Here is a 25,628-nt window from a genome sequence, read left to right as displayed (position 1 = left end):
GAGGAAACAATCCAGAGTCATATAGGAGTCATATGAGAAGACTGTCACCATCAACAGTCTCTGACTCTTAATTCAATGGATATTACATCACAGCTCACCCTACCCCCATTTTCCCAACGAGGAAAGCCTAACGGATTCACACAAAGCATAACTGTGAAGTTTGAAAATGAAGAGAACTAGTAACTAAAGGTAAAAGAGTGATTCTCTCAAATTAGAAACAGGCTTTGAATTCCAACTACTCAACTCATATTTTATTTCATTAAATCAACAAAATCATAAGCAACATCATTATTTTATGTACTACTACAGAAGAAAAAATACTGCCATTTATCATTTTAAGATACAATCGTAAGGAATATCACAATTTTAGAGCTCATAAAAATGGAAAAAATGTGTCTCACAATAGATGAATAGGTATGCCTTGCAAATATGTATACCTTCTCTCAAAATTAAACTGACCCAAAGCTTTTTAATAAAGGTTTTTGTAACTTTTTTACAAACTTTTTTGTGACTTATTAAGTGATGCTACCATAATTTTTTTTTCAGCAAAAGATCACAAATGCAACAACAAAAAAATTTGCTACAGTGAATTTTAGTAGTTCACATAAAGGATGTTGTTACCTTGTAGCCTGTGACAGCCAGTTTAGAAAGCCCATCGACATAGGGTCCCAACACACTGTGCTCTCTGACTTTTAACGTTTGACGGCTTCTGTTCAGTAAAAACAAAAGAATCAATTTTTAAACAATTAACCTGTTTAAAAGGACTCGGCCATGCGCAATAAAAATACATACTGAATTCAACAAAGATCCCACAAACAGACTTGATCCCAGAAGAATTTAAACCAAAACTTAAGATCTTGACTAGTAAGAAAAACTTTGTGATGTGGTAAAATCTCACATCACTCAAAAGGGTACACTGTGGGATGTCTACTACCACAAAGAATGCAGAGTCAAATAAATACAAACAATCTACTTGTCAGATCACAGAATGTGGCACAAAGAGCAGAAACTCAATAAATGTTAACTGTGCAAAAGAAAGAAAACTACAGACAAAACTCAGTCATGAATAAAGACAAACAAATATAAACGGACAAAAATAAAGACAACAGGCTGAATCTAACAGTGATTTAAAAACATAAAGTTGGACTGTCCCAGGGCTGCTAGGTTGTTTTAACACTGAACAAAGATTCATGCTCTTTACCACAATGATAGACTAAAGAGGAAAAAAATATACACGATCATTTCAATAAATGATTTCAATAAACTGAAAAATGATTCAATAAAATTAAATACTCATTCATGGTTAAAAAAATAAACCTCTTACAAACAAGGAACTAATAAAACCAGTAGAGGGCACCTGTCAGAAACCTAGAGCATACAGCATACTTAATGATATCAACCAAAAAATATAAAGAATATTTGATGACTGATTCTATGTCAAAAAAGCTCTTCAAAAAATCTAAACATTACAATTCTTTTTTTTGGTTGCACCGTGCAGCTTACAGGATCTTAGTTCCCTGCCCAGGGATTGAACCCGGACCACAGCAGTGAAAGTGCCATGTCCTAACCACTGGACCACCAGGGAATTCCCTAAACATTACAATTTTTAAAAAGAATATTTATTGATGGTAAGATTACAAGTGATTCTTGTTTTATGTAACTTATTATTTTCTAATGATTTGGAATCTTACAGTACCCTAGGATCAACCACCAAAACTTTACTTACTACTATAAAACTGTATATAAAATACATATAGAGGGCTTCCCTGGTGGTGCAGTGGTTGAGAATCTGCCTGCTAATGCAGGGGACATGGGTTCGAGCCCTGGTCTGGGAAGATCCCACATGCCGCGGAGCAACTAGGCCCGTGAGCCACAACTACTGAGCCTGTGCGTCTGGAGCCTGTGCTCCGTGACAAGAGAGGCCGTGATAGTGAGAGGCCCGCGCACCGCGATGAAGAGTGGCCTCCGCTTGCCACAACTAGAGAAAGCCCTCGCACAGAAACGAAGACCCAACACAGCAAAAATAAATAAATTAATTAATAAACTCCTACCCCCAACCTCTAAAAATAAGAATAATAATACATATAGAATATCTGACTTAGAATATATCCAAAGATCAGAACTATTACAACTTTTTTCCTTTCATATTTCTCTTTTTCTTAAAGATAGTGTATACTGCATTATCTCTTGAGTAAAACAATTCTATTACTACACAAAGTAGGCAGTGAATTAATAAAATCAGTACTTGAATAAAATAACTAGGTTCTCTCAAATAATCTTTCGCTGAAAAGGAATCACCTTCAGAGTTTTTAATCCATTCACTTTGGCTCTTCAGAAACACTACAAAAATCCTCGAGAAACTTTCATGGAGACAACAACAGCTAACACTTATTGAGCACTTACTATGTGCCAGTAAATGTTCTAAGACCTCAGGTCTATCAACCCAGTCTATCTTCACAGCAGCCCTCTGAGATATTATGTAACGTTATAATCCCTTCTGTACAAATGAGGCCTAGAAAGCATAAGGAACTTGCCTTGCCCAATAGGTAACAAGTAGAGGACCTAGATCCAGAGCCAGGTGATTCCAAAGCCCATGCTGTCAATTACTAAACTGTACACAAGACAAACATATAAGATATTACTAAAGACTATTAGCAAATCGTAGATAGTAAAGTTCAAGCTATTCACATAAGCACTGTGGAATATAAAACATGAAAATGAAGTCAGCTAAGAATTTCTGGAAAGAGTAGGAATTTCTGGGATCTCAAAGAAAGTGATGCTTTTCACAGAAATGAAGGTGCAAGAAAAAGGATTCAAGGCAGAGCCAGAAAAAGTAGAGGGGCACAATTTTTAGCAAGATGTGGCTACCTAGGCCACAACCTTCCTCCCTCTGGACTTCCTTTGGTTCCCTGTTTCAACATCTGTGCATACTGCCCTTTAGCCTCATTGGACAGCTGAGTCACTTTCCAAACCTCTGATTTCTCCACACCTCCATGCTCTGGCACAGGCTGTCCCCATGCCTGAATCGTTCCCACCCTGCTTCTCAGTGGACAAACTCCTACTCAGTACAAATTTATCAAGCACTCTCTGTAGAATCTTCCCTTCTCCTCCGGGCAAAGGCAGTCACTCCCTCTTTGCTCTCACCTATTTTGTGCGAGCCTCCTTCACAATTTAAAAGCATTATTGCATTGATTCATAACTATTTGTTTCCAAAACTCCCATTCTGTCCACACTGAGCTCTTCATCTATGACTGCAAAGTGCCTGGCATACAGTGATCACTCAATAAATGTTAAGTAAAGTTCTGTATAAAAACACTAAGTGCCGGGGGCTTCCCCAGTGGTGCAGTGGTTAAGAATCCGCCTGCCAATGCAGGGGATGTGGGTTCGATCCCTGGTCCGGGAAGATCCCACATGCCGCGGAGCAACTAAGCCTGTGTGCCACAACTACTGAGCCTGTGCTCTAGAGCCCATGAGCCACAACTACTGAGCCCATGCACCTAGAACCCGCGCTCCCCAACAGGAGAAGCCACCATAATGAGAGGCCCGCGCGCTGCAATGAAGAGTAGCCCCCGCTCGCCACAACTAGAGAAAGCCTGCACACAGAAACAAAGACCCAACACAGCCAAAAATAAAACAAACAAACAAACACTAAGTGCCGGGAATTCCCTGGCAGTCCAGGGGCCCGGGTTAGACCCCCGGTCGGGGAACTAAGACCCCACAAGCTGCGCGGCACAGCCAAAAAAAAGGGAAGAAATACTAAGCGTCAATTCAGCCTCATATGAAAGGCCTGCAGATCATTATCTTTGCTAAAGAAAACAGATGCCAGTGAGGAGCTGACAGGTTTAGTTTTCTCTTGATTGAGGGCCGCTGTGACCCACTGCTTCTGAGACCAGGTTTCCTTGATCGTCCTCTTCATCCCAAAATAACTAGACGCACCCTCACCGTCCTCCGCGCTTTCTATAAGCTTCAGCTCACGTGGCTCTTTGACCTTCCAAATACTGCTCTTACCAGCAATAAGCCACAGGCTGTGGTTTTTATGTTTTTCTCTCCATTGTTGCACTTCCTTAAAATCTGAACTCAGAGAACTCTGTGCAATGTACAAATTTCCTCAGATACCCCTTATCTTCCTCATTAGCCTCAGTTATGACTGCAGACTGAGGCAGCATTCTTGAAGGCTTTCTAATACTTTTAAGCCACTTCTCTTTCAAAGCCTACGCCATAAAATTGGACACTTTTTCCCCTTGAGAATCATGAAAATGAACTATCTTGAAGTCCAGGTTTCACTATTTCTGATTATGTCATAGCCTGCAAACAGATGAATTCCATTCGAAATTTCTTGGTTTAAAACAAACAAAAAACACTCTACTTGATTAAGGATACCAGTTATACTGATATTCAGTAACTTAACTATCAATACGTATTTTTTGTTTGTGCTTTTGGATATATCTGAGAAAGACGGTATAACCCAAATACATGCTGCTCAACCATGCTTCCCTGCCCCATCTCAGCCCTAGTTCAAAAGCCCAGAACTGGCTACAGGAAACCTCTTAATATAACTAAAAACTAGAAAAATAACTCTTTACTCAAGTTCAGTATAAAACATGTCACTTGGGGCTTCCCTGGTGGTGCAGTGGTTGGGAGTCCGCCTGCCGATGCAGGGGACGCGGGTTCGTGCCCTGGTCCGGGAAGATCCCACATGTCGCGGAGCAGCTGGGCCTGTGAGCCATGGCTGCTCAGCCTGCGCGTCCAGAACCTGTGCTCCGCAATGGGAGAGGCCACAACAGTGAGAGGTCCGCGTACCGCAAAAAAAAAAAAAAATTTCACTTAAGCCAATTTATTAAGTCTGTTTTAGTCCATCATACCACAACATTAAAGTCTCAAAGTCATTTACCCTTTGGGATCAAGAAGGTCTCTAACTTTTTCATTGTAAATTTCCATATAGGACACTTCTACTTTAAAACTCTGCTCTTCGTTTTCCTCTTTCTGGGTTCGTTCAAAGAGTCCACTGCAAAGTCTTGGGATTAATCCAGGTTGGTCAGCTGTGCCCATCATGGTGTAAGATTTTCCAGATCCTAAAAAATGGAAATCATAGTTATTACTGTCTCCTTGAGAAGTTTAAATACACAGCCCTCTTTCCATTGCTCACAATAAAATCCTAGCCCTTAGCAAAATGTCCCAAATAAGGAATACACCCAAATATAATGATGACACTAGTAAGTAGAGAAGCTTTCCAATTATACATGTAGAAGTACACATCCTTTAGGAAGAAAACAAAAACCTTCTTTAACTATCATCATATGTAAAAAAAAGAAAAAAAAGACCTAAAATGACTGAAAAATTGTGAGGTAGGAATAGTTTCCTAAAATTGAACTGGAAAGATCCATATGATGAATACTACGTGCCTGCTTCCAACCACTAATCATAGCATAAAAAATGTACGTTATCCCTACAGGCCCCAGAGCAAATTAACTTACTACCACTACCCTTTGGCAACAGTGTAGAAATCAGTCATCTTATTTTGCTACTACAAAATTATTTTCTATGTACCAAAAACACATATTCATTAAAGAAAATTTAGAAAGCATAGGAAAATAGAGGAAAAAATTAAATCACTCATAGTCCTAACAAGTCTTGAAAATATCATAACCATTTTTCCATGAAGAATAGTTTTCAATTGGACAAGTTATACGATATACCCTTATAAAAGTGACTCCTTCACTTTAAATAGATTTCTTTCCTGTTGACCACAGAGGTATAGAAGTCAAAACACTCCTTTATCAATCACAACTGATAAGACGCTAGCAATATGTATTCTTTTTGGTGTTTTTTTTGTTAGGATCTTTAAAGTTTAAAAATAAAACAGATTATTTAACAATTACCAGTCTGTCCATAGGCAAAGATACATGCATTGTAGCCATCAAAAGCATTCTGAAGGATATTCTCCCCAAGGCACTTGAAAACATCATCTTGACCTGAAAGAATGACAGAGAAAAAGGTAGGATGTTTTAAGCCAAAACTACATATGAACAATTAAAAAAACGAAAAACAAACATAACTCTCAAAAATGCACTTTTTTCTCAGCTTGTTTATCTACCAAACAAGATTTTTAAACTTGATGAGTGCTTCCAAAGGCTTATGTCTTTCAGAAATATCTAGTTATTAGCACATAACAGAAAATGAGTGAAAAGTTCCTGATAATATGAACTTGAATCAACACCGGCCAAAAAAAACCAATGAACTGCTAATTTTATAAACAATGATTATAAATATCTGAAATGTATACTTGGGACCTAGGTGGATCTGAATTTAACTATGTACCACTCAGCCAATGCTTTATTCAGTGTGTACTAAAGTTCAAAATAATCATATATATCAATTCCCTCTCCTTTTCCTCAACGATAATGTTTAATTACAGGGTCTACAATATATACCAGCTGGGAGAGGGAGGAAGGGCTGGGACATTTCTTCTAGCTTTCAACCATGGACATAAATAGTAGGGTCCAATTCCCCTCCACAGGCTAAATTAAATATGTCAATAACCAAACGTGGCCTTGACAAGTTATTCAACCTCTTTGGGCCCTGAATATAATATGAAAGAACTGGATGCTGTTATGCTTGTTACATTTTGAACGCTATAAACAGCATTCCATTAGGCCTCACTTTCTAGCTCATTTACAAGATCCATTCATCCTCATCACACTTGTGATTCTGAAGCAATCCTCAGAGTCATCACTGGGCCAGCCAGCCCAAATTAACCTTAACTTTTGGAAACAGCTGTAGTACTACTGTTTTTCATGATAAAGGCCAATACAATATTTAAAAAATTGCTTAGAAATGGGTGTCATAAGCAGTTAGGAATAAAGGAAATATATGGTTATCATTGTAGTCTTTTTTTTTTAGATTTTTTTTTTTAATTTGGCTGTCACTGTAGTCTTTTTTTTTTTTTTTTTTTTTGCGGTACGCTGGCCTCTCACCGCTGTGGCCTCTCCCGTTGCGGAGCACAGGCTCTGGATGCGCAGGCTCAGCGGCCATGGCTCACGAGCCCAGCCGCTCTGCGGCATGTGGGATCTTCCCAGACCAGGGCACGAACCCGTGTCCCCTGCATCGGCAGGTGGATTCTCAACCACTGTGCCACCAGGGAAGCCCCTGTCGCTGTAGTCTTAAACTTGTAGTGAAAAGGGGCTTGAGACAGTCATCATTGAGGAGAATAAAAGAATAGACTCCCAGAGCAAATTTAGAGAGGATATGGCATATTCCTCTCCATTAAAGAGGGAAAAGGGGGACTTCCCTGGTGATCCAGTGGTTAAGAATCCACCTTCCAATGCAGGGGATGCAAGTTCGGTCCCTGGTCGGGGAACTAAGATCCCACGTGCCGCGGAGCAACTGAGGCCTAATGCCTCAACTACTGAGCCCGTGTGCCTCACTTAGAGAGAAGCCCACGTGCCACAACAAAGAGCCTGCTTGCTCTGGAGCCGAGCACCACAACTAGAGAGAAGCCCACGCACCACAAGGAAGAGCCTGCGTGCCGCAATGAAAGATCCCACATGCCACAACAAAGATCCTGCAACTAAGACCCACCTCAGCCAAAAATAAAATTTAAAAAAAAAAAAAGAGTGAAAAGGGACACTGAAAGCCTAAGTGATTTACTGAAAGTCAGAGACAGGAGTGGAGCTTGGATTAAGCTCAAGGTTTCCTTTCCTCCTTGGCTAGAGTTCTTTCATTACACCAAGCTGCCTCTCTAGACCATATTACAAACATCTAAGGGAATCTACGTAGCTACTGCATGCCATGGTCGTGTGTAAGGCCCAGGGATGCGTGTAAGACAACCTCAACTGTGTACGCTGTTCATCTAACTTTATCATCTTATACCGACAACAGTATACCATGAATCTCCCATTTCCCAATCAATGTTAAAACTCTAATAGCAAAGACTGGAGGAAGTTCTCTATGTAGTTTCTAAAATTACACAAAATACTACTATGATAGTTTATAGGAAAAATACTAAAACATCTTTCTATATTATCAGTAGTTAATAGGATGCTGGACTCTTACCTGCATACTTTTCTCTGACAGATTCATCCATAGACCAGAAACAATGATCATATGCAAATACCTGTTGAAAAACAAAAATAATAAAGTTTGCATTAAGAACAAAACTGTAACATACTTATAATGTTATAACAATGTCATGACACTGATAACATTGTTCATAACACTGAAATAAAAACAACTTCCCGTCTTACAATGGAGGTTAGTTATTTATGGTACAGTCTTACAATAGGCAAGTAAGCACCCTATAGATGATATAGATCTTTATTTCACATGGAAAACTTTTCACAATGTTAAGTGAAAAGGGAGGAGGTTACAAAGCAATATGTATAATATGATGGCTATTAGACACACACACAGTTACATATATAAAAGCTTATTACTGCACGATAAGATTAGTGATATCTTTGTTTTCTTCTTTATGCTTTTATGCATTCTCTACATTCTCTTCTCATCAGAGAAAACAAAGATTTTTTTTAAACAAAATGTAAAGATGATTACTACAGCATGTTGAGAACGCATATTCTTTAAATAAACTATAACATGCCCATGGTCGATGCTGTGTAGCTTCAAGAGCATAGAAGACTAAGATTCATATATTAATGTAAAAGCTATGAAAGTCTGGACCATGATCTCATATCTGTACAAAAATCGACATACATAAAAAGTAGGAAGAATATACATTGGAAATACTAGTAATACATATTGCTACTTCGTGGGATATCACAAACGATTTGTTTCGATCTTTTATTTTACTACTTTCTAAAATACGTTTGTTTTTTTTTTTTACTTTCAAAAGTCTTTTTCACCGATTATATTTTTAATTTTTTGGATTTCACGTTTTACAATTTAGTCTTTTTAAGGATTTTAAGTGTTTTTAAATTCATTTCAGTTTGCATTTCAAACTCCCACTTTTGGACTTTGTTGCCTCACTTCCTGATGACAGGTTTCCTCTTGTGCTTTATATGTTAGTTTGCAAGTACATCTGAATTGGGAGTTTGCATTTTATGGTTTACATGATTGCCTGTTTTTTTCCTCCCCCTTTGGCCCCCCTTTACATGAATAGTTACACTGCCACTCCCAGCTACTGAAGCCCAGATTTGGGTCCTTCCAAAGCCCAATGTCTCTACTCCCTCCTACTTAACACAGAAATTGGCTCAATGTTGGTGGCCAGAAATCCTTTTTTCTTTTAATATATATAATTTTTTTTCCTAAATTTATTTATTTATTTATTTTTGGCTGCATTGGGTCTTCGTTGCTGTGCACGGGCTTTCTCTAGTTGCGGCAAGTGGGGGCTACTCTTCGTTGTGGTGCATGGGCTTCTCACTGTCACGGCTTCTCTTGTTACGGAGCACAGGCTCTAGGCGCGTGGGCTTCAGTAGTTGTGGCACTTGGGCTCAGTAGTTGTGACTCGCGGGCTCTAGAGCACAGGCTCAGTAGTTGTGGCGCATGGGCTTAGTTGCTCCACAGCATGTGGGATCTTTCCGAACCAGGGCTCAAACCCATGTCCTCTGCATTGGCAGGCGGGTTCTTAACCACTGCCCCACCAGGGAAGCCCCAAAAATCTTTTTTTAAGCCTTCTTTCCTGATGGAGCCTCACCCAAATCAGTTTTCTCATGGTGAGCTTCTCTGGTCCTCAACCTATACATAGGATCCTCTCTAGTCTGCAAGGGTTGAACCTCCAATCCTCCGAAAACCTGTGTCTGATCTCAAGGCCCAGTAAATACGCTACTTCAGCCCCAGCCTGCTGCTGGTCCCTGCAGTGACATATGTTGTTTTTGAATATAATGACATGATTTTAATATTTTAAAATGTCTTATCTGTCCCTGCTATGAGTTTGGAGTTGGCAGAAGAATGTTTCTGTGTGAACTCACAAGGCTATCATGTGGACCAGAGGTCTAAGAGTTACATTTTTTTAAAGAGGAAATTAGATTAGGATGGTAAATTAAGTATGCATGCCTATATCCACCTCTACTTGAAATTAACACAAAATGATGGAGAGAGGGAGGGAAAGAGCCTAAAAGGGAAAGAAGCAGGGAAAGGAGAGCAAGTTTTTGAAATCAAGATTGCTCGCTTATAGCTGGACCAGAAACTGAGAAGCCCTGAAAAACAGCTGCAATGAGACTGGTGCAGTGTGAGATGGGGACCACAGGGAGAGCACAGGCCAAATCACGGCAGGAGGAGATGGCTGCAAAGCTAAGAGCAATTCCAGGAGTACAGCAAGAAAACAGCTCAGTGAGTGGCTAGGGGCCCTGGGGGCAACCGAAAGGGCAACTGGCTAGAAACACCTTTAGAGCAAGGAAGGATCAGAACACCCACATCTTTGTGCAAAACAGTGGCACGAGGCATTTGTTCCCTGGGGTGGGGCAGTGATGGGGAAGCAAGGCCAAAAAGGTAGGCAGAAGCCCAATGACGGACAACACCTCGGAGGAGGTGGGAACCCTGGAGCCCAGAAGCCATCCACCCAGCCTCAGCACTATGTGGTACATTACTAATCCTCAACATTTTTCCAGAGCTAAACATGTGTCTGTCAACAGTGGTGGCTCCCTATGTTAGCAATTCTCCAACAGAAAGGGGAGGAAAAGAAGAAGGAAGATAGAAGGTGGTCCCAAAGGACTGTGGACCAAAACCTCCAATGGGGGCAGCTTTTCCAGCTACACTAGTCAGCAGGGAGAGATTAAATAAGATGTGAAGCTCAAATTAAGTTTCTTCTGTTCTAACGTTCAGCTCTCATCTCTCAGCACTTTATTTGATTCTGCTCTTACCAAGCTTAAGTGGACACCATCCTGATTCTTTGCGTGTATGCTTAGCTCACACTTGAACAGTCCATCTGTGTGAACATCTTAGAGATCAGGCTCTAAATGGCACTCCTCTCCCTACGACTGTGGGTTTTTCCTTTCTTTTCTTTCTTTTTTAAATTCAGGGAGTTGGGCTTCCCTGGTGGCGCACTGGTTGAGAATCTGCCTGCTAATGCAGGGGACACGGGTTCGAGACCTGGTCTGGGAAGATCCCACATGCCGCGGAGCAACTAGGCCCGTGAGCCACAACTACTGAGCCTGCTCGTCTGGAGCCTGTGCTCTGCAACAAGAGAGGCCACGATAGTGAGAGGCCCGCACACCGCGATGAAGAGTGGCCCCCGCTCGCCGCAACTAGGGAAAGCCCTCGCACAGAAACGAAGACCCAACACAGCCAAAATAAATAAATTAATTAATAAACTTCTACCCCCAACATCTTCTTAAATTCAGGGAGTTCTTTCACAATTCTTGTTCTCAATTCCAGTAGAGAAGCTACCATTAAAGTAACCGCAACAACAGCTGATACTACACGGGAGGCCCTGGGGTACAAGGAAGTCAAGAAGCTGGTGACCTGCAGGTGGGGAGCTGGGAGCTGAACCCAGCCTTTGAGCACTCTGTCTGCTCCCCACCAGGCCCTTCACCACAGGCTGGATTCGCTCTCTTCCCCAGTTACAGGAAGATGCCACAGCCTGGTACAAAGTTGGGAACTAGGAATGCTTAGTTCTTGTTTACTAACAACACTGAACGGTCCTCTTTAAGTTTCAGGAAGTTTGTAAATTATTACAGGTATCTTCCAGCCACAGATTTCCTAAAGCAGACAAGCCCTTTTCTTTCTAAATAAACATTTTTCCTTTAAAATTTAAAAAAAAAACTTTTTCTAAGTAACAGAGAAGAAACACACATTCATTATAACAAGTCAAATAACACCAAAACATAAGGAATAAAGGTCTCCCATTCACCGAGCATTTTCTCCTTAGAGGGAACCACCATGTTAATAGTGTGGTGTTGGCCCTTCCATATTTTTTACGTCAACACATTTTCTCTAAACGTTAAGATACAGTTGAATTAAATAAAACATGAATAGTTTTTAAATAGTCATGTAATGTTTCCTCACATTTTTACTGCAATCTCCAGCCTCTGTTCCATCAAAAATTAAGAAAACAAAAATAATCTGGCATCTTTTCACAGAAAAGATAAAACTAATGAAATTAGTTCTACATATATAAAGAAGTCAGTGCCATATTAAACTTCTTTTTTTTAATCATTCAGAGTCCCAAGTGACAAGTCTATACATACTTTAGCAACAATAACAGAAAATGGAATTACAGTTCAACCACGGACTCTTAAACCAAACTCCAAGAATGTAGATAAAAATCTAAATTTCCTGGAAAATTCCAGAGAATGATCAATTCAATAATACAGTCCTTGTGCCTACTTCGGCACAACTACATTTCCTAAGAGATGCAGGAACTGACCCACCCCACCGAAGTTTCTTTAGAATCTGGGCTCAAATCTCAGATGAAAGCATATTCCCTTGAGGAAGCTGTGGGCCAGGGCAGGTTTCTGTTGGCCTGAGAATGTGTCCCCAGCTGTCCCAGGAGCAACATGGATGAGTCTGCCTGCTATGGTTCTGACCACAGTATGGGACGAGCAGTTTCGAGCCAATCCACGGCGAACAGCAGGGCACAAAAGGAATCTGTGTTGTAGTTGCCAGGAGACTGGACAGAATTGGTCAAAGTACAAATACAGCTTTTCTATAAACCTCTTACACCAATAAATGGCTTTGGATTTATGAACAGGCTGACAGCTTGCATAACTTCTTTTTTTTTTTTATAAAAATGCCAGAGAAAATTTTTATTTTTGAGAAGAAAATTACCAGTACTTCAAAAATATGCCCATAAGACCTTTACAAGCATCGCATAATAAACCAAATCGCTTACCTTTGGCTGGCTTCTGAGTTCCCAAAAGAGATGTCATCGATGACATGAAAGAAAAGAGAAAGGGTTTAAAATTTTTTTTTTTAGTTAGAAGATGCTTTTTGAAGGGTAAAACAATAAACATCATGTAAATCTTTATTAAGAATATAAAATATTAACTTTGAAATCATATAGCAATTTGAAATAAAGGATAAATTAATATCTATTAGCTAGTAGGATAGAATATTAATTATAGAAAACTAATGTATCTCTCAGGTAGAAGAAAGATTATCTGAGCACCGGATAATTTTTGAAGTCCTAATATTTCTGCTTTCTACCGTTTACTTATCCTTGTATACAACTTGTAAATATTTTTTAAAAATTCTTTACTTTTTAGCATCTGATTTTACTTCCAAGCAGTCTCCTCTGCCTTGATACAGCAGCAGCTCACTCTCTATCTATATAGGACCTTCTGCCAAAAACTTCTGTTCTAAGAAAAAAAGGTTAAAGGAACAATTAATTTTTTTAAATTTTTATTTATTTATTTTGGCTGTGCTGGGTCTTCATTTCTGTGCCAGGGCTTTCTCTAGTTGCGTCAAGCGGGGGCCACTCTTCATCGCGGTGCGCGGGCCTCTCACTATCGGGGTCTCCCTTGTTGCGGAGCACAAGCTCCAGACGCGCACGCTCAGTAGCTGTGGCTCACGGGCCTAGCTGCTCCACGGCATGTGGGATCTTCCCAGGCCAGGGCTCGAACCCGTGTCCCCTGCATTGGCAGGCAGATTCTCAACCACTGCACCACCAGGGAAGCCCAGGAACAATTAATGTTTTGCCAGTGAGTGACCAGTTACTCACTTACTACTTATTCCTCTATGCTAACCCAGGTGCCTCCAACCTCCCTCCCTCTGAAAATGCCACTGGCTTACATCTCCTCAGGGTACAGGAATATAACTCAATCCAGTATAATTTTAAGATAGTTTTAAATTTAGAAGCTGTAAGAGAAGCACACAGAGCTCCCTTTACGCAAACTCACCAATTGTTAATATTGCCACGGCTGCTATGTCATTCTTCCCCCCTCCCTCTCTCCCCTCTTCTACACACACACACACACACACACACACATTATTTTCTCTTGATCATCTGAAGGTAAGTTACAGACATGCGCCTTCAGCCCTAAACACTTCCGTGTATAACTCATAAAAACAATGATGTTCACTCACACAACCATGGGAATAACTGGCCCTTCTCAGAGGATCCAAATGCCAAGTGAAACCTGAAACTTGAAAGGAAACTGTACATGGAAATACTTCAAATGTCTGGACATCTTGTGCCTTTGTCTCATAAAATTTTCTTCTAAATTTAATATTTATTTGTATCAAATGATTTCAGATAAGACGACTAAATTACCAAGGAAAGTAGCAAATGAGTGACACTTGTCTAACAGATTTTGGAGTAACAGCCAATGTGACTAACACATAAAATAAAATAATTTCTCTGGAATAGGAGATATGGGGAAACTTCCAAACAAAAAAGACCTGGGAAATACCAGTAGAGATGACTAACATACGCTATCATCGTTCTGTAGGTATTTATAAGCAAAGAAGAATCTCATCAGTTTCAGAAGGCACAGTTATAAGCCCAGCTGGAGGAAAGAACAGAGCCAGCATATATGAAATGCCCACATTAGGCCAGGTACATTGTATGCTACTTCATTTAACTTTCACAATAACTTTGAAAGGTGCTATTATCATTCCAGTTTTACAGATGAAAAAGTTAAGGCTCAACAGTTAAATGAGCTGTCCAAGACACAATAATAATCAGTGATGAATCTGGGATGCAAAAGTAGGTCTTCCGAATCCCAAGTCCATGTTTTCTTCCTCTCCCACACTGGTCAAAACAGTCTCGTCAAGTTTCTCCTAGACTTAAGAATCTTATGAGTCATACATTAACAACTGTGCTCCTGGTAACAGAAACATTTCCCAATGTATTAATTTCCTCCATTCTAATTATTACCCAATAAAAGGTCACCACTTGGTGCTTATGCCAGTGTAAGTTTACTTATTCATTATATTTATAAAAACTCCAGACTGTCTTTTCTGAGAGGAAAAATAAGATGTTTAGCATGATATTTTAAGTAAAACATTTTTATACAAAAATCAGCTCTTCCTAAAAGACAACCAACAAATATGAAATTCAACAATATATGATACACAGCAGAAGAATCCATGGGACTAACCTGAATGTAGAACATGATAATAAAAACAGAAACAAACCAGTAAATTAATTACAGAGCTAAGTTTCCAGCTAGGGATTCTGGTGGCTCTAACAGTAATGCTCAAATAACCTACAGAGCCATTGGAAACCCAAAGATGTAATTACAGCTCTGTACAAAAATAAATAAGTAAATTAATTAATTAAACAAAACCTTTCAACTTGTAGCTGCAATCCAATACGGCAATGCCTCACTATTCCAAAATCCCTTATTTAGAAACCTCAGCTATCCAGATCACAGTGGAGATTTAAGAAGCAGAGAAAACCAGCCCCTTGACCAATCAAAAGAGATGTCATAAAGTAGAAGCATGAGAGTCTGAATTTCTGAGTTTCTGTTGTTGTTGTTACTTAAGTTCATTTTGAATTTCCACACTTACAAAAAGTTCCAAAAACAGTACAAAGAACTCCCGTGTACCCTTCACCCAGCCTCTCAAAATGATAACATCTTATTAAAACCACAGTTACAATTATCAAAACCAGGAAATTAACCATCAACACAAGATTTATGAAATAATCTAGAGCCAACCTTACACAAATTTCTTCCCAACTGCTCCCCTGATGTCCTTTTTCAGGCCCAGGATCACACACTGCAGTTGTCACGCCTCCTCCAACTGGGGACGGTTTGTCTCTCATGACCCTGACACTTGGAGAGTCCTGGGCAGTTATTCTGTAAAATGTCCCTCAATCTGGGTTTGTCTAATGCTTCCCCATGACTAAATTCACGTTATGCATTTCAACAGGCACCAAAGAATCAATGTTGTGCCCTTCTAAGTACATCAATACCAGAAGAAACATCACTATGGAGAACAGTATGGAGGTTCCTTAAAAAACTAAAAATAGGATTGCCATATGATCCAGCAATCCCACTCCTGGGCATATATCCAGAAAAGTCAAAAACTCTAATTTGAAAGATACACGCACACCAATGTTCACAGCAGCACTATTTAAATGGCCAAGACATGGAAGCAACCTAAATGTCCATCGACAGATGAATGGATAAAGAAGACGTGGTACATATATACAATAGAATATTACTCAGCCATAAAAAAGAATGAAATAATGCCATTTGCAGCAACATGGATGGACCGAGAGATTATCATACTAAGTGAACTCAGAAAGAGAAAGACAAATATCATATATCACTTACATGTGGAATCTTAAAGAATGACACTAATGAATGTATTTACAAAATAGACTCACAGACACAGAAAACAAACTATGGTTACCAAAAGGGAAGGGAGGGGAGGGATAAATGGGAATTTGGGATTAACGGATATACACTACTATGTACAAAAATAGATAAACAACAAGGTCCTACTGTATAGCACACAGAACTATACTCAATATCTTGTAACAGCCTATAATGGAAAAGAATCACTTTGCTGTACACCTAAAATACTGTAAATCAACTATACTTCAATAAAAAAAAAATACCAGAAGGTACATGATGTTGTCCAAATCTCACTGCTGATGATGGTAACTCTGGTCACTGGTTACAGTTGTATATACCAGGTCTCTCCACTGTAACATTACTAGTTTTCCCTCTGTACCCTTCTTGGGGCGGGGGCGGTGATATTTTAAGACCACGTAAGCACCCTTTCTCATCATACTTTCACCCATGAATTTTAGCATCCACTGATGAGTCTTGCCCACAACAATTACTGTTCCCCAAATTGTGATTGTCTAGTTACTGAGATGTTAACAGCCCAGGTGGATCAAGATGGGTAGATGTGCTTTTTAGGAAGATGATGTTTCAGAAGACAACAAATGATTTGATTACATATTTTGTAGTTTTATTTTATTTTATTTTAGGCCGTGCCATGCGGCTTGCAGAATCTTAGTTCCCTGACCAGGGATCGAAATCGGGCCCCCTGCGGTGGAAGTGTGGAGTCCCTAACCACTGGACCACCAGGTAATTCCCTGATTACATATTTTGGATAGAACTGTTTCTGTGAATAAGCTAGTCACCTCCTCCTTTTTACTCACCTGGTTTAGGAGCTTGTGCTCACTTCTCTTTGCAATAATAAATTACACTATAAAATTAAGTCAAATTAAAGTCCTAATCTTTAGAATGCCACAATATGAAGCAGAAATTTAGTAATTATTTTATATAAGTTAATGATCTTTGGGAATTTTTATCAATACTTCTGACCATGACAAAAATAAAATTGATATTGAGTCCAAAAATAAACCACAAAGTACTGTATATGTGTAAAACAAAACTATATCAGAACTATGAGTTATAAATCAATTACTGCTGTCAACTACCAAAATCAAACGTTATATCCAAATATCATCACCTCTTTTAACCTTAAAGATTTAAGTTTCTGAAACGTTCACAATTAGAAATATCTGGAATCTCTGTTTTAACAAGATCCCACTCCAACCCGTTCTATAACAGATGTGTTAACATCACAAAGAGTTTATTCTAATACAGCCATACTATATAAAGATATTGTTTCCTTTTCGGACTTAAGCTGGCAGTACCAGCAACCAAACAATCTGCGTAATGATCGTTATTTTTTCTTTGTCACCCCTCCCCCGATGTGCTTTTCCATATAAGGAATAAAGCTGACCTGAGTAAAAATTTAGACACTGACTAGACTCACAGAGGAGGTTCATCAATCTTTGCTGATCTAGATAACTTGAAGAAGTACAAATATCACTAAAAGCCCTGGTCACTGTCTCCCCAACATTTAGAATACTACATTCAATTTTGAAGAATAAATTTTAAAAGCATCACTGATAAAGCAGACTATCTTGTAGAATAGCATTCCAGATGTAGAGGGGTTTTAAAATGATACATGTAGCCTGGACGAGGGAAGACTAAAACAAGACATGATGCCATCTTTGGTAGGATCTACTAAAGAAAGTTAAAAGAAAAGGGATAGCTCTTTAATATAAGAATAGTTAGCACTGTGTTAAACAGCCAGCTCACCATTAGTGGAATTATCTGAAGAGAGAACAGGGAAGCATTTGATGAGGATGTTGTAGAAGGAATGAGAAGTTACACTGGATTACTTGTATAGCTCTTTATTTACAATGAGAAAGCAAACAGTAAGCATTCAACAAGTTATATTCAATATTTCTGTCAGGGACACGTGCAGACCACTGGAACATCAGAGGTAACCCAAGCTACAGTTCGAGCATTACCTCCCACATCACACCCCTAGAAGAGTCCTCCTCTCCAATGAGCTACTGTCCTTCCTGCATTCCACATGCCAACACTCAGATGATGCCATCCCTCTAACAACTCTGTTTGTTCAAGCCCTACTCATGTGGGGAAAAGCTCGGATCAAATTCTATCTCCCTCAAGAAGCCTTCCATAAGAACCCCACCCAAAAGTGAGTTCTCCTTCCCCCATTCCCCCTCTAAGTCAGAACTCTACTGCTCATGCATTACCCATCATTCTCACATTATATAAACTTTTTAATATAAACGGGTCATCTCCTCAACTAGACTACAAGCTTCTGAAGGACAGAGTGTGTCTTCTGGCATTTATCAGTGTCCAACACAAGGCTTTCTGATTCAGCTAATGCTATTTAAGCTCTCTAGGTGACCTGGCCCCTCCCTCTATCTCAACCACATCTTGGACCATCTTCCTTTCACTCACTGGCCTTTTCTAATTGGCCCAGTGTACACAGTTTTCTAGTCTTGGGGCTCTCATTCATGATTTTCTTTCTGCCTTGAAATCTTGAGGCTAACTCCTACTCATTTGTCGTTTCTCAGCTTAGGTATTATTTCTCTACATGTATCTTTCTTAATCATCCAATCTAAATTAAGTCATTTATGTTATTCTCAATCACAGTATTCCTGACAGAATAAAAACATTTCTACCATCATCTCTGCTCTCTAAAATCATCTCCAAAACAATAAAGCAAACAAGAAACAAATACAAATTGAATCTTCAATGAAACTAGGAGATAGCTATAAATGAAATATATGAAGACAGAAAATGCATCCACAGAATGCCAGAAAGGGTCAGAAATGAGTGGTGCTGAGTATCCCAGAAGATGCGGAAGAAGGGGGCCTAAAAAACAGTAAGAACATTCAGGTCATTACCTCTGATATATATCCTTGGAGAAACTTCTTTAAATCAAGACAAAAGACAATTCTCTCCAATTAAAATCTTCCACCCACACAAACTACAATTGGTTGAGAACAGAGGGACATCTGAAGAATACAGCCACTGAACCGCAACTGGCATATTTCACAATCAGAAAACGTTAGAAAGATGTTTAATAAATTCCATAATTTCAAGTTACCATATACTGAGATAGCATCATTCAAAGAATACACTATTAACTCAATCAATCATTTGCGAATCATCTGTCAAACACACAAGCAGAGTAAGTTTTAATTCACTGTCCACTTTCACTACAAGGAAGTTTAAATCTGACCAAAGAATTAAATCAATATTGATTCATTTGTGTGGTTTTTTTAAATAAAATAAATTTCACATGATAGGTTAACAGAGTAATACACATTCATTTTAAAAATTACATGTTAAAATAACTTCAAGGCATGCACAGAGATTAGGATAGAATATTGAAATACTCAGATTTGGACTATTCTAACTTGGAATACTGGAGATACAAGCTTAGCATAAAGTTATTTTAATGGAATAATAACTGAGCACCAAGCACTACATTAAGTACTTTATATTCATCATAGTAATAACCCTATGAGATATCCTCATTTTACACCTGAGTCACTTAGCATTCTGAAATTAACACAGCTAGTGGAGGTGGAATTAAGATTCAAACTGGTGTGTGCCTGATCCAAAGCCTACATTCAAGCTGCTGGGGCCAAACACAAGGCACCCAGACAATCACTTCCCCATTTCAAGCTATGGCGAACATCACTAATGAATCACAACATTCCTGCTCTTCATTAAAAGAAACTTTATAATCTACGGCACCCTTGGAGGGAAGTGCTAAAAAGATCATTAAATATTAAAATAATGCTGGGACTTCCTTGGTGGTCCAGTGGGTAAGACTCCATGCTCCCAATGCAGGGGGCCCGGGTTCGATCACTGGTTGGGGAACTAGATCCCGCATGCATGCCACAACTAAGAAGTCCACATGCCGCAACTAAGAGTCCACATGCCGCAACTAAGAGTCCACATGCCGCAACTGAGACCCAGTGCAACATACATACATACTTACATAAATAAATAAATATTTTAAAAAATAAAAAATAGGGCTTCCCCAGTGGTGCAGTGGTTAAGAATCCGCCTGCCAATGCAGGGGACACCGGTTTGATGCCTGGTCTGGGAAGATCCCACATGCCACGGAGCAACTAAGCCCGTGTGCCACAACTACTGAGCCTGCGCTCTAGAGCCCGTGAGCCACAACTACTGATACCGTGAACCACAACTACTGAAGCCCATATGCCTAGAGCCTGTGCTCCGCAACAAGAGAAGCCACCGCAATGAAGAGCCCATGCACCGCAATGAAGAGTAGCCCCCGCTCGCCACAACTAGAGAAAGCCCACACACAGCAATGAAGGCCCAACGCAGCCAAAAGTAAATAAATAAATTTTTTTAAAGAAGAAATATAAAATAATGCTAAATATGTCAGAGAATAAAGCAATTAGAAATAAGATATTTGGAGATTACTTAGAAAATTTACAAAAATAAGTGTCACAAGATGAACAGAATATTTTCACTGTAAGCTTCCAAATCAAATTTGAAATTGTATTTTTAATCAATTTTAATTACACTATTAATATTAATCTCTTCTCCCAAAAACTAACTTGGATTTAACTGCTACATGTCACAGACCCAAATACTCTACCATTTTCTACTAAAAGTAAAACCTGAAATCTGAAAGGAAAAAAGACACCTATTCTTCACCATACATTATGGCAGCCTTTTTCTTCTTCTTTTTTTTTTTTTGTAAGCAGGGATTGTGTTTTACCTCATAACATTTCCCAAAAGAAAGGCGTTATGTCACCCAAAATAAACCATGCTTCCATCATTTCCATGTTTGTAAATGTTTATTTCAATAGGCAATGGAATAACAGAGAAAGTAAAATAAACAAAAGCCTTGGTCATTTGTGGAATGAAGAAAAGAGTGAAGACATGGAAAGAGGAAAAGGATTAAGTTGAGGCCACTAGCAGGAAGTGGTAACATTTTACAGCCTAAGAAAAAAGCAGTAGAAATAGATATTTTGAGGAACCAAATATGCCTGCAACAGCAAAACCAGAAATCCCGGTATTAGAAAGGATTCCTTAAACTACAAGCATCTGCACAGTCACCCCGGTTTCTTTATACTTTGTGTGAACTGACTAGCCAATTGGTTAACTGAAGGTAAAATTGAGCACCAATTGGCTGCTGAAGGAAGACTGGAAGAGGAGTTGAGTACTAAATAAGCCACAGAGGACTGAGAGTTCAGTTAGACCTTGGCATTTTCTTAAAAGTTACCAATTCTGATGTCTTTAAAAAATCAATAGTTTTAAAGATATAAATAATCTAATATAGTCTAAATATCTGTTTATGTAGTTTTAACAATTTTATTGACATACAATTTATATACCATAAAATCATCCATTTTAAGTGAACAATTCAATGACTTTTAGGAAATGTATAGAATTGTGCACCCCCCGTCCCCCATGCAATCTAGTTTGAGAACATTTCCGTCACTCCAAAAAGTTCCCTCAAGCCTGACTGCACTCAATCCCAGGTCCTTCCCCCAGCCCCAAACAACCAGTGATCTGCTTTCTGTCCATCTTCTTTTGTGGACATTTCCTATAAATGGAATCATACAATATGTGGTCTTTTGCATCTGGTGTCTTTCACTGAGGCATGTTTTGAGGTTCATCCGTGCTGTAGCATGTTATCAGTTCTCTGTTCCTTTTTATTCCGGGCGAATAGTACTTTGTTTACCCACTCAGTAGCTGATAGGCATTTAGACTGTTTCCAGTTTGGGGCTATTATGAATAGTGCTGCTATGAACATTCAAGAACAAGCCTTTATGTAGACACTTATTTTTATTTCTATATATCTATGCAAGTATAGATACCTAAGAGAAGAACTGTTGGGTCATAGGGTTAGTGTATATCTACCTTTATGGGAAACAATCAAACTGTTTTCCTAAATGTGTGTACCGGGTTACATGTCCACCATCAACATGTGAGAGTCACAGGTGCTCTGTACCTTCACCATCACTTAGCACTGTCTGCCTTACATATATATATAGCCATTCAAGTGGACGTGAAGGTGGCATCTCGCTGAGATTTTAACTTGCATCTCCATAATGACCAATGAGGTTTGAGAGCCTTTTAAGATGTGCTTATATTTCATTTTAAAGAACAGAAAAATTCTCACAATCTAGTTTCTATCCCTATTTTTAAAGTATTATAAGGACTGACAAACTCCTGATCAAATCCACGCTTTTTCCTTATTTTCATTCATATTTATTTCTCTGTATCATTTCTAACTATTACTTCATTCATTGCTTTTACCTCTTTAACCACTTCTGAATTTCTTCATGTTTTTTTGTGTAGACATTCATTTTTATCTCCGTTGGACACCTAAGAGTAAAACTTTTGGGTCTTACGGTCAGCATAAATTTAACTTCACATTTACTAATTGTTTTATGATCTGGATGTGCAAAACTACCCATTTGAAATTCAGGTCAATCTTTTTAGGACCAAGCTCAGTATGTTAGATTTTATTTTAGTAAATTTTATTTAATTACCAATGCCCACACTGGATGATTCAACACATACACTTGAGTCATTATGCCAAAGTCATTCTTATTGCTTTACGTCTTGAGTTTCTAACTATTCCAGGCCTATAATCAGATGGCACCATGAACTTAACAGTTGAAATCCCCAAGAAGCTTGCAATACAGTTGATAAGATAACAAATCATTAGATATTGAAGACGTCTTCATGGCACGATGCTGTAGGGAAAACTACTCTACACTAGCAGTTAGAAACCCTTCACTCAGTTTCCCTTCTGCCTTGCTTTAGCTTTGTGATCCCAGGGGTCACTTAACCTCATCAAACCTCTCTGCTACTTCAGGAACCAGGCTACCACCTACATAATCTACTTCACACCACGCAATATCCTATGTGGTAGGGAAAGAACGTGGCTTGGGAACTAGGCAGATGTGGGTTCAAATCTAGACTCGATACAGTTTGTGCTCTTACCAGGTCCACACTATGCATTCCATGTATTACTGTCTTGAATCCTCAAAACAACACTAAAGGATAGATCCTGTTATCATCCTCATTTTACAAGTGAGGAAACTGAGGCTCAGAAGATTAAGCAACTTGCTCAAGTCGATGATTAAATATTGGATTGAGGATTCAAACCAAGGCAGAAGCAATACTCTGCTGAAGGGACACCATCAAAAACACGTAGGTCAGGGGCTTCCCTGGTGGCGCAGTGGTTGAGAGTCCGCCTGCCGATGCAGGGGACATGGGTTCGTGCCCCGGTCTGGGAAGATCCCACATGCCGCGGAGCGGCTGGGCCCGTGAGCCATGGCCTCTGAGCCTGAGCGTCCGGAGCCTGTGCTCCGCAACGGGAGAGGCCACGGCAGTGAGAGGCCCACGTACCGAAAAACAAACAAACAAACATGTAGGTCTTGTGAGATCATCAATACTGAGTTTTCTTTCCAGAAGCAAGCTGCTAAAGTAAATTCTGTGTAGTGGCTCACCTTTCTCTGTATTAGTTTTTCGTGTTTCTGTTTCTGTCTTTCTCTCTTTCATAAAGTCTTGTTTCCTGAATAGGCAAACAAACCTCAAGGAAATATGCTCTAATCCCCAAGTAGACCAAGTGGTACATGGGGAAGGGGGACGCAGGTAGAAAAGACTTGTCGAGCCTACCTAACAAACAAGCAAAATACATCAAGTTTTGTGCAACATGGAGTGGGGGAGGGGATGACACTTGACCTGGGAAATGGCTTAGAGCAGAACAAAAAAGGCACCTACATCCTTTGGTTATTTCATATCCCAAGATACAACCAACTAACCCTTAAGAAGCAGTATGGCTTCAGCACTTAGGGCATTCTTCAACTAAAGTAAAACGTTGTGAAGAAAGCAGCAGCAGCAATCTTTTAAGGCATTAATTTGAAGGACAAAGAAAAAAGCACTGGAAGCTTTTGAATGCAAATTTAGACTCTTGGAAATATAAAAGTAAATGAAGATATGAACTCTTAAATTTAAAAAACAATCTGCATACAACATATAGGTAACAAATACTGCGTACAGGAGGTATACTTGCAAATTAGTTTTGCACACTCACCTTCGTACATGAGTGTGCCTGCGATAACCAAACAGTATACCCAAATATTAACCAGTATTACCATTTCCCAGTAGTGTAAAAGAGACTTGCCTAAGAAACTTGCTTGTATAAAACTGCTGAAATTATTTTTAAAGCATTCCACAAGTCTAAGTCTGTATTTTTTCATATCTTTATTACAAGAGAAGCTATCTTTTGTTACTGTGTGTCAATTACCTAGTACACTTTAGTTCTAAGCTTCACAACAAGCCCTACTGGTAGGTCCTACACTCTCTATTTTACAGAGTAATAGGGAAAGAATAGCACAGAGAAGTTAATTAATTTGGTCAGTGGCAAAGCTGGGATTCAAACCTAAGTTTCTCATTCTAAAACTATGCTCTTTCTACTGTGCCATTCTGCCTCCTTCTCTCCATGGCAAGCGATGTGGAAGAACAAATTCAAGTCAACTTTGAATGTTTCAGGAAACTTGAGGAAGGATGCTTATTTAAAATGATCTGATGGGGGGGGACGGGGGTTGTCTGTTGTTTTTTCCCTTGCCTTCAAACAAAGTAGGCAGCATATGAAAGTGGGCTCTAAATGAGGGAAACCTATGTAGATTAATAGATACAGCGGGACTTCCCTGGTGGCGCAGTGGTTAAGACTCCGCCTGCCAATGCAGGGGACACGGGTTCGAGCCCTGGTCCGGGAAGATCCCACATGCTGTGGAGCAACTAAGCCCGTGCGCCACAACTACTGAGCCTGTGCTCTAGAGCCCGCGAGCCACAACTACTGAAGCCCGCGCACCTAGAGCCCGTGCTCTGCAACGAGAAGCCCGCACACCACAACGAAGGGTAGCCCCCACTCGCGGCAACTAGAGAACACTCGCGCGCAGCAACAAAGACCCAACACAGGCAAAAATAAAAAATTAAATTAAAAAAAATATATATATATATACACTCACACAGTGACACAGAGCTGAAGCTATGTGACCCTCAGGTGCTTAGGTTAAATATTGTTTGGGGGAAGGCTGTCCTTTCTTCAGCTCTTGCCCAATCTACGCTAACTTCCCAAAAAAAGACCTGGTCTTAACTGAACCAAGAGTGCTAAGGAGAGAACATTTTACTCCTCATCCCTGTGTTTCCGTGTGGAAGATCACCAAAGAACACTCCTGAGGCCTCTAAGCCACTCACTCTGTCCTCCTGAGAGGAAGGGTGAACGATCGAGTTAGCAGCGTTCAGGAGAAGGAACCAGTACGTGGGCTCTGCACGTCCACACCACAGGGGAGACCTGCAGTGGCCCGCTGGCCTGGCCAAGTCTGTAATGCACAGGGGAGGTATCAGGAGGCCCACTTGGCCAACAGTCCTAAA

The 25,628-nt window shown here is 39.6% G+C and overlaps 1 protein-coding gene across 5 annotated transcripts in view; it reads right to left on the bottom strand.

Annotated features, from left to right (window-relative positions):
• The window catches only part of KIF13B (kinesin family member 13B), a 187,433-nt gene that overhangs the window by 112,632 nt on the left and 49,173 nt on the right, over positions 1–25,628 (bottom strand). For all 5 annotated transcript variants that reach the window (XM_079925899.1, XM_079925896.1, XM_079925897.1 and 2 more), the window contains exons 3-7: positions 12,785–12,797; positions 8,053–8,113; positions 5,880–5,972; positions 4,892–5,072; positions 622–709 (exon numbers count right to left, since the gene is read on the bottom strand). In XM_079925899.1, the coding sequence (XP_079782025.1) occupies positions 622–709; positions 4,892–5,072; positions 5,880–5,972; positions 8,053–8,113; positions 12,785–12,797 (436 nt within the window). The remainder of the gene's footprint in view (positions 1–621; positions 710–4,891; positions 5,073–5,879; positions 5,973–8,052; positions 8,114–12,784; positions 12,798–25,628) is intronic.

Source organism: Stenella coeruleoalba (assembly GCF_951394435.1).
Source record: "Stenella coeruleoalba genome assembly, chromosome: 7".
Taxonomy (NCBI): Eukaryota; Metazoa; Chordata; class Mammalia; order Artiodactyla; family Delphinidae; genus Stenella; species Stenella coeruleoalba.
The sequence above is the reverse complement of the archived record's forward strand: the minus strand, read 5'-3'. Positions and strand labels throughout refer to the sequence as shown.